Raw genomic sequence first — 9,804 nt, 5'->3', positions numbered from 1 at the left:
GGTTGTCCTATACAAAGTGAGCAGTGCCAACAGGAGTTGGCACACTGCTATTTTCCTACTACAGTCAAGCAGCAGTTTGGCACACTTCTTAGTTGCCATAAGCCTCACCCCATCACCCTACAAAAGCAAGTGCTTCGGATCTGAGCAAAAAATAAAGAACATCATCAGCCTTGGTTGTTTTTTTTAAAGTTTCTAGTGAAGGAAAGTAGTAACTAGTAAGGCTGATGTTCAGCTTCTCTTCAGATGAGTTAATTTGTGGTCAGCAAGGTGAGAAAAATGACATTCCAGATCATATTCAGGACCATGGAAGTCTATTGATTTCAGGTTGTTGTTTTTTTACTAACAAAATAGCTACTGTTTTTCAAAATGCTTCTGTCCTTAGTAAATAATAATCATTTTAAACATAGCTTTGAATTATATTTCCTGTTTCTCATTACCACTTGTTCCAAGATATTTGAAAATAAAATTCTCTTGAAGCACCCCCATCTAATTGTGCTTTCTTCTTTTACTGACGAAAGCCAATCTATATCATGCATAAACCAAACTCCCAATTTCTTGTCCTGAACTATAGATGCTTTTATTTAATGTGTAAGACAGTTCTGCATATCCTAAGTACTGGGTGAAAGCCAATCTTTAATGTAGGGAATTCTCTTTGTTGTATGGTTTTATAAACAATATGGTCTTCTTTTGCAGTTTTGAGATTAGCACAATTTGGGGGGGGTGTTTTTGTTTTTTTTTAAATCCCACTAAACCAGAATGCTAACCTATGCAGAGAGACTAGCGAGCAGCTCATCCCATGTGGCTGCTGTATTTACATACATCCTGTAATTGTGAGAAACGGCATCCATAAGGTTGCAACTGTCTGTGAAGGAGGCAACCAGTTTCTGGCCAATTTAATCCTTGGCACAACCCTTGTCCTGTATATTTTCTTTAAGGGCCACTTCACAATGTTCAAAGCTATATGTTAATTCTAAACAAACCAAAGACATTTAAGCTGGTTTGGGAGGGAATCAGCCAAAACCCTGCAGAAAGCATGGAGGGTATAGGAGGGACAAGAATCAGTGCTGGAGCTGGAACCAGGTATATGCAGCAGACAGGCAAACACTAGAGGTGCAGACTTCACCCTGTAATAGAAAATCCCACATCTTGTGAAATGCACCTATATGCTGCCTAAGTTGTTTCATGCAATTGGGCTCTACTAAATACCATGGTGTCTATAATAATAAAAAATGAGAGTCTTGCTCCAGCTGGTCTCATCTCCACATTCAACAGTAAGGATACCTCCAGACATGATGTTTTCTGTGGGTCTGAATCAGAGTACTAAGTGATCAGCAGCCTACACAGAGTCTGGCAGTATAGGCAAAAGGGAAAAGTGTCACTGCACTTGGTGTTAGTAAGTCCCAGCCCCACCCTCCATTTTGGGCACTCTGGTGGCTCATCTGGTCACTGAGGAAGGCCTGTCTGAAGGGTGCCAAAGAAAACGATTGACATTTCTATTAGCGCCCCTCAGCCTCTCCTATACAGAGCAAATAAGACACCAATGGGAGCCTTTTTTCAACCCTATTTGATTGCCACGCTGGGCAATTTTTGTGGGAGGGAGAAAGAAGGTGGAAACTGCAATTCCAGCCCTTTACACCCCTGGCACATGACATCCATGAGATTACCACTAAGCGAATTCAGCCCCCAACCTTAACATCTTTCCCCATTCCAGTCCTAAGTGTTCCTTGTCACTTTTCTTAATCTGCAAACATGAAACCCCTTCTTGAAATTCAGTTAGGCTACAATTAATGGTTCAGATCATTATGTTTTCCTTGCTTTTAGACATTGGGGGAGTAACTTCCCACTTTCCTTTGTTTGGGTAATGTTGGGCATCGTGTTTTCCTGCTTCCACAAGGCTCTCACTGTTGCAGGAATTTAATAAAATTCTTATTTTTTGCTGCATAATAGCAGCAGCTGCCGCTTTAATCCACGGAGTACTACGCCAAAGGGAGCCTTTGATAATAGCAAGTGGCACAAAACAGCACTGTCTCCATTCCATTCAGTGCTCTTGATAAAAGAAATGTCATTTCCCTGTTTTATATCCCAAAAAATGTTGGCCGAATTAAAAGCTATACACTTGTTTGTTGAATGTCGAGGGAAAATAAACAGCAGGCCACGTCGCTTTTCAAGATGTTGTGCTGAGCCACTTGGATTCTCAGACTGAGAACTTTTTTGGAGAGCATACCATAGGATGCAGGTTTGGCCCGTACTTCAGACCCTAGGATCAAGTGAATTTGCCAGGGGCTATAAAGGGATTCTAGTGTTATGGGCTGCAAAGAAAGATTAAACAGATTAAACCCGGCTTAGAACTACTGGAGATATGCCCCATGCAGTGTCGCAGAAGCTGTTTGCCTTGTTTTTATTGAGCTGTATTTTCACACAATTGTTCTGAGAAGCTGGTGGAGATTTTGTAAGAAATAAAATTAAAACATTTTCTGTCTTTCCCCGCAGAACTGACTGGTAGAAATAATTTGACAAGTATTTCTTTTCCATGCCCCCCAGTCTCAAGAAAGTTACTCATACCTAATACTCATCAATTACACCTGGCCCTATTACTTTTTCTGGGTCAAAATGGTTATGTACTGTTGAACACAGTTATAAAGTATGGGCTGTATCCAACTAACTTCTATGCAGAGTAGAGCCACTGACATTAATTGTCCCAAGTTAGCAATGACCATAAATTTCAATGGTACTACTCTTAGCAGAAGTTGAATACAACCCTATATTTAATTGTATGAATGTGTAACCCTGCTTACGCCATAAACTTAATTGCAAAATAATTTGTTGCAGCTGATATGCGAGAACTTAAGAAATAAACATAAGACCTGGTAAATCATATCTATCTAATACACTTGCCAAGAGAGTGGATCAGTGCCTAGTATGAGCCTGTGTGAATAATGTATTGGATCCTCAATCTTGGGGGAAAGCCTTGCTCAGCTACGTTCCACTAGATAGCTGAAGCACTATACAAGACACTCAACTTCATCAGCAAAATGTACACTGAAAAGGGCTATACAAATGATAAAATATCTCTATCTTACATTTGAAAGGAACAACAACAAATTCTGTGCACAACTGATTGGTTTATTTTTAAAAAATGCAACTGATAAATCAACATTAGTGCCATTGAGATTTTCCATACATTCAGCAGAAAGATGGATTTAAGATTTACTTAATCTCTGAACTCTGATGTGATTGTGGTTACACAGATTTCTTTACCTGTAAAAAGAACTGCATTTTTTTAAAGCCAGTGATTCACTGACCACCGAGGTGCCCTTTAGATGTTCTCCCAGGTACGTGGGAGCTGTTTATATGCAAGCAGTTCACCTGTGGCTGGGAAAATGTTTCAATGATCCAACCATGTGATGGGGTCTTTTCTGCAGAACTTGAACTGGGTCATTTAAACATTCTCCCAGGCACACAGAAGCCAATCACAGACTAGCATTCCTACACACCTGGGGACATGTCTAAAAGACACCTGAGATAGCTGTGGTCCCACTGGAATCTGCTGATGTTGTTAACTGGCATGCCTGAAAACAGCCCTTGAGCCTTCCCCTAAATACCTTGAAATCTAGGATTCAGGGATTCCCCAGCTCCTGTTTAGATGCCACAGATGAAAGTAGTGTTTTTAGACCCAACTCTATTGGCTTTTCTTCTGGCATCGGCAATCCTGGCATGAAGGAAATTGTTTGGATATTGACATCAAATGGTTATCAGTTTAACAGATATAACTGAATCTGTGCACAGCGTCCTGGGAAATATTACCAATTTTACCATCAATAATACTTGTTAAACAAAGAGGCATGGGGGTTATGCACAGACTAAGCTAACACACACCAGCCGAGTCTTAAGCCCCTTTTCAAAGAACAATTGGGTGGGGGGGGGGAGACTGCCCCATACAAAAATAAAGCACAGCGTTGCAAGTTACTGTTATGAAATCCTGTTGTACAAGTAGAAATACAATCCTCATTACAGCAGCTGACAAGGGAAATAGAACTGTGGTGGAAATTTATAATTTAAAAGACAAATGCCCAGAAGTTCTAACACAGCCAGAACATTTGTGAAAAGGAGAGCAATTAAACTTTCATATTCTGCCATGCCACATAACATCAGCTAGGTAAGGTCACTTCAGGCATTAGGGAACAAGCATGGTAGCCAATCAATAGCACAAAGTCTGAGGTCAACCATAGCGCTTCACACTAAGATCTCAATAAAACAGTTTTCCTGAGGTTCTGTTTATATGCCAGCCAGGGAGAGAGAGATCCATACAGCTACTGCAGAATGGTAGTAGCCTCTCCTCTTTCTTTTAAAAAAGAACAGTTTGATCTCCAGGACAATTTGCTCCTCAGACATGGAGTGTCTAACTGGTAGAAGAGGAAGTCCAGCCAGTTTTGAGGTTGTTCCGTACTCAACAGATGAAGAAATTAGAAGCAAATGTACAAGTGCAGAAGGCAAATAATTCCTTTCCTTTCCTTTCTTTTTTTTTTTAAAAAAAACCTGATAACAATTATGAAACTTCTCTGCCTTTTCAGTACAGAGAAGATTTGGCACAGCCAAATATATCAAACGTGGAAGATGCCCAGCTAAAAACAGCTTTCGTAGATCAGACGCGCAGGTGCATCAAGTTCATCCATTTTTTGAAAACGTTTTAGTGGAGAAAAGCAACCATTTTAACAGTTGTCTATTGCTGACACAAGCTAGCATCCACGTAGCAGTTTCATCTAGCATTGGAGAATATATGTTTCTGGACAACCATGGCTTGTGGAGAGAACAAAACAGTTCCTGAAACACAGCATGACTGCATATTCACCTTACCGGGTCAAAACAGGTTCCTCTTGGCAAGCGGCCAAAGTGGAGTGGTTTGAAAAGTGGAACAGTTCAAGCTGTGCAGTTGCTGAATTCTAGATCAAGTCTTCAGTAAAGGAAACTGGCAAACATACTTTAGGTACAGATTTTCCCCACTCTTCATCTACGTTGCATGTAAATAACACAAGTTCTCACCTGTATTTCATATGCTATCTCAATTACTGGCCATAGAACTTGCTAAAAGGAAGCAACTTTCAAGATCTTAAAGGGCTAGAAATGCTGTTAGGATTCTTCCTCCTCAGTATTTGGCTAATGCAAAGAACACATTTGGCATTAAATAATACTAAGGAAAGTGTCAAGTCCCAGCTTTCTTTTTGAAAAAGAGGCCTGCTGTGTTTTCCATCACTAGGCAATTTCTCTTCTTCCTCCAAATGGCTCTTGCCTAGCCTAGTCTACCTTTCATTTATTGGAGCAGACCGCACACCCAGGTAGTTTATTTTAGATTAAGATGCAGTTATATAGACAGTGCTCCCATTGCCAGTGCAGCTTAAGACTGTACGTCGGAAGGCATTTCACTGTGCCCATACTGGAAAGTCTCAGCTATGTAACACTGCTGGCTTCACCGCCAAATATATATGGGCACAGAGAGTTCAGATTAAGGCCTAGGCTACACATTTGGGTTCTTTCTGGCTTTACCCCCTCCAAACGGCTACTGTCATAAATCCTTCATTGGGTCTTTTGGCAGCGCCTCTACAGGGTTTCTCAACCTGCTCGGCATTTTTCCTCAGGTCTCTTATGACTGTAGCCACTTCAGAAACAAGGCTGAGTTGTATTAGACTCCTTCCTTCCCTTCTTTCTTCACAGCAACAAGTTGACTGCCAATTCATTATTTTTTTCATCTGGTCATAGCATCACCCACTCCACAACCACACCTCACACTTTGATCTATTAATTGGACACACTGGTCCAGCAGTGTGTGCTTAACACATTTACACTGAATAAAATACATTTTCTTTACATCATTCATTTACCCCTTTCTTCCTAGCTGCAGCCTCCGTCACCATTTGGAAAAAACAATTTTAACATTTCTGCCGATAACTGCATTGCCTTCATGAGTCCTAACTGAAATATAACAGACATTCCAAAAGTATGACCCTTATACATTTTATATAAATAGGTAAAAGCTTCAGACAAAATACTCTGATTCTTGTGATTGAACTTTTTTTTAAATAGCACTGAAAAACATCCAGCCCTTGAGTAGGTACACATACACACACTCACACAAGCACATATATATGAAGCGTGATGAGTGAATAAGACTTATAGATATGTCCATATATATATATATATTAAAAGCACCCTCATGTGAGCCCCAAAAAGAAAAATCCATTCCAATGGATTTGGAACACAAGGAAAGCAAATAATTAAAAACAATGCCAGGTCTGATACCTGAATATGTTTCCATGTTGGACGCTTCTATTTGCAGCCCATCAGAAACACAGTATTTACAACTGGGAGTGAAGCTGCAAGGCTGGCTCCAAAGATTTTGACTGATAGCTGCCTCCACTTTGTGCTTTAAAGTGCCTTCGTACTGGCTGGGTGTGTTGTGTGTGAAGCTGGCTTTTGTGGGTAGCAGCTGTAGAAGTAAACCTGCAACAGGATGGCCATATCCACAAAGACCTGTAGAAGTCCACAGATAGAGAACTGGAAGGGAGCCTGGTTCACAAGGAAGTATATAGTCTTGAAGGTGTCACCACTGGTCCACATCAGCACCATCTTGACACTTAACAGGGAGAGAAAAGGAAAGCACTTTTAAGAAGAGGAAAAATGGAAAACTGAAACAAAGAATTACAACTGTAGAACAACGTTGTAATTGTAACTGATTAAATATGAGTGACAGTTAGAATAAGCAAAGCACAATCGTCAGCAAACTTTATTATCTTCTGCTATAATGCATGGCAAATCTAACATTAATGTGGAGAGAGCTTTTGTCTACTCTTCTGCAGAGTAGCCAGTCATAAGCCATATAGTTCGTACTAAAAATCCAGAGAATGCCACAGTACATAAAATAGAGAAAACAAAATGTCTCTTTCAAACACACACACACTTTTATTAATTTTTCAAATGCATAAACAGGTTCCTATATTAGAAGCCTTTATATTTAGCTTTTGAAACCAGTTATGACTAACCCAAGGCTATTGAGAATGAGCTGGTTTGGATCATCATAATTTGGTTTAATGTATGAACTGTTTACCCACACAGGCAGCTGAAATCATAATTAAGCTAGAAAGTATCCAATTAACCACAGTGTTTCCTATATGACCCAAAGCAGATAACTATGGTTACCATTTTCAAAAAAGCCAGACTCTTAACCCAACTTCAAACCACGGTTTTAAAGATTGTGTCTGGTTCCAAAGCTGGCAAACAATATCCTAGCTTGGGTGGAATGGAAAACTATGGTTAAAAAAAGCCTTCCTGGTTTAACTGAAGCTTGTGTGAAGAGAGAAGTCATCTTTTGACTTTTAGCACCAAGATAGTCATAAAGGCTTGCTTTGGATGAGCATAAGATAGAATTTTAACTCGAGCCTTCCAGGTTCACTCCCCCTTCCATTTATATTGGTTTATAGCTTATTCCAACTTAACTTATTCCAACAATCAGATTATGCATACATACCAAGAAATAAGACAGTGTCTCCCAAGTATATAAATAATCAAAACAAGGAGTACCTTAATCACCACTCATTACTTCATATAAACTACCCTTGTGAGTCCTAAAGCACAATATTATTGAAACTTTTCTTTCTATTCAAGTATAATATTGAAGTGAAGGAAGTCAGAGATAGCTTTTTATAATTTAAAAAATAAATGTTCATTAACACACTCCCAGTAGTGAAAGTCAAAACCACTGCCAGTTTTTAAGTGCCTGTAACAGTCTTAATGCATTATAAATGGACATATTTTTAATGGAATTATAAGCAGCGCCCAGTAAAAGCTTTGGAGTTCATTGTTATAATAACCTAAAATATATTATGCAACGTGTATGAAATATAATTGAAAGTGATGAGCACTTCAGATCTTATTTACAAGTAATCAGACGCAACCATGTGTGTGACAAAATAGGGAAAATGTCCAGCATTTCTCTAACCAGTGAGAGAGAAAATGGAAGCAAGGAGAAAAGTGAAATAAGACAAGTTGATACTCTAGTTGACAGCAGTCCACAAAAAGAAGGGAAGATCCATGTTAGGGATATGGTTATTTGTTTATGATTCAACACAAGTCATAAGTAAAATAAAATATGAGATGTGTAGCACAGTCTCCAAGATAGCAACTAAGAAATAAGCTCCACTGCATTCAATGGTATTTAATCTGCATTAAGAGGGCTCAGGATTACAGCCTAAACACAAGTCAACTTGTGTTTTGAAGAGAGCAAAACTATCACAGCTGTGCATACACTTCATACAAACCCAGTTATAGAGATCACAAAGTAAGCTTATGCAAGAGATAAATTAATGTTTTAAAATGATCAATCCTGAAGGAAGGGTCTTCATGCTACGAGAGTTGCAATCCTCTCACATGCTACTTAAGATGCCCTGCGATCTCAGTTTCCTGGGGATGGTGCCTGAAAACCCAGAAGCAAAACAGGAAGGACTTCATAGAAGAAGAGGCAACTTATCATAGGATCCGGAGCTACTGTCATTGGTGGTGACTGTTGCAAATGTAACTGCAATCCATTCTGCTCATGCTAGGACTAGCAGAAAACAAGCTACATGCTCACAAACCACATGGGGCATACACTGGGAAACGGTTGAAAGCCCTGGATGCATATACAGCTCTCTTGCATGAATTGATACCAAGGACAGCAATCAAAAGTGCAGCAGGGGGTTGCACAGCTTTCTGCCTTAAGGAAGACTGCCATTGTACTTGCACAGAGCATTTCTCAACATTTTAGTAACCCATAAACTCCAACATTAAATCCTATGTATGCTTTGACGTTCTCATGAAAGTATTGGGACAACAGTGTTTATGGTAGCCTTTGATGCTGTATTGTGTGCAGTCTAAGAACAGGAATGATTCTACACAGTGTTTCAGTAATATTCACTATGCATCTTCAATCCCAACCCATGGGAAGCACTCTGGAGGCAAGACAAAACTTAGAAATGGATACATGGACATCCTAAACTTCTTTTTAACCCTGAACAATAATAAACCTAGGCAATTTATAACACCGCCCGTCTTATTTGACTGTGCTTTTTAAATGCTGCTTTAAAAATATTGTGCACCCTACCCTACAGCCCTGAGTTTTTGCACATAAATACAAAAGAAAAACATTTTCAGATGGTTTAGTTAATGCCACATATTTTTTCAATATGCCGCAGTCATTCTTACTCATTTATCAATGATTTGTATTTCAAGCCCACTTAAAAGGGAAGAAAAGATAAAGCAGCGCAGTTACAACCCCCTCCTGTTTAGTAAAAGTGTGTTTGGCCAGAGGGCCAGGGAGAAAAAAAGGGAAAGTTGCCCCCACTCCATGCCCACGCAGGAACTCATCTGGTACAATTAGTGACACTGGAAATTTCTGCTTCATGTGTGCCCCCATTTATGATATTATTGTCTCTTCACTGCACAAACTCAGCTTCCCTGAGGAATAAGTGAATGACTTTTTTTTTCTTTTGCATATATCTAAGAAAACCAGGCTAGCTTTGCAGACACACCATTTTTTCCTATTCAGTCATTTCAGAATTTCATATGGGAGAGACTTTTGTAAGCTGAATAAAGCGTTGCCTTCTGTGAAGTCCAACAGCCGCTCAGAATTCTTTTTTCCCCCTTTCCTTTTTTAGGAAGGGTGGGGGTGGGGGGGGGAACAGAAAGAAACCCCAGATAGGCAGGAAGCTAGAAGTAGCACACAATCTGCCTGGAAGCAAGAATGAAGCCAAGTGCATGGACAGATAAGGAGGATTT

The 9,804-nt window shown here is 39.7% G+C and overlaps 1 protein-coding gene across 2 annotated transcripts in view; it reads right to left on the bottom strand.

Annotated features, from left to right (window-relative positions):
* Positions 1 to 3,102: 3,102 nt before the first annotated feature.
* The window catches only part of SLC66A2 (solute carrier family 66 member 2), a 53,884-nt gene continuing 47,182 nt past the window's right edge, over positions 3,103 to 9,804 (bottom strand). For both annotated transcript variants that reach the window (XM_033154757.1, XM_033154758.1), the window contains one exon: positions 3,103 to 6,628. In XM_033154757.1, the coding sequence (XP_033010648.1) occupies positions 6,421 to 6,628 (208 nt within the window). In that variant the 3' untranslated portion in view covers positions 3,103 to 6,420. The remainder of the gene's footprint in view (positions 6,629 to 9,804) is intronic.

The sequence above is a fragment of the Lacerta agilis genome, chromosome 7, assembly GCF_009819535.1.
Source record: "Lacerta agilis isolate rLacAgi1 chromosome 7, rLacAgi1.pri, whole genome shotgun sequence".
In the NCBI taxonomy this organism is placed as follows: Eukaryota; Metazoa; Chordata; class Lepidosauria; order Squamata; family Lacertidae; genus Lacerta; species Lacerta agilis.
The sequence above is the reverse complement of the archived record's forward strand: the minus strand, read 5'-3'. Positions and strand labels throughout refer to the sequence as shown.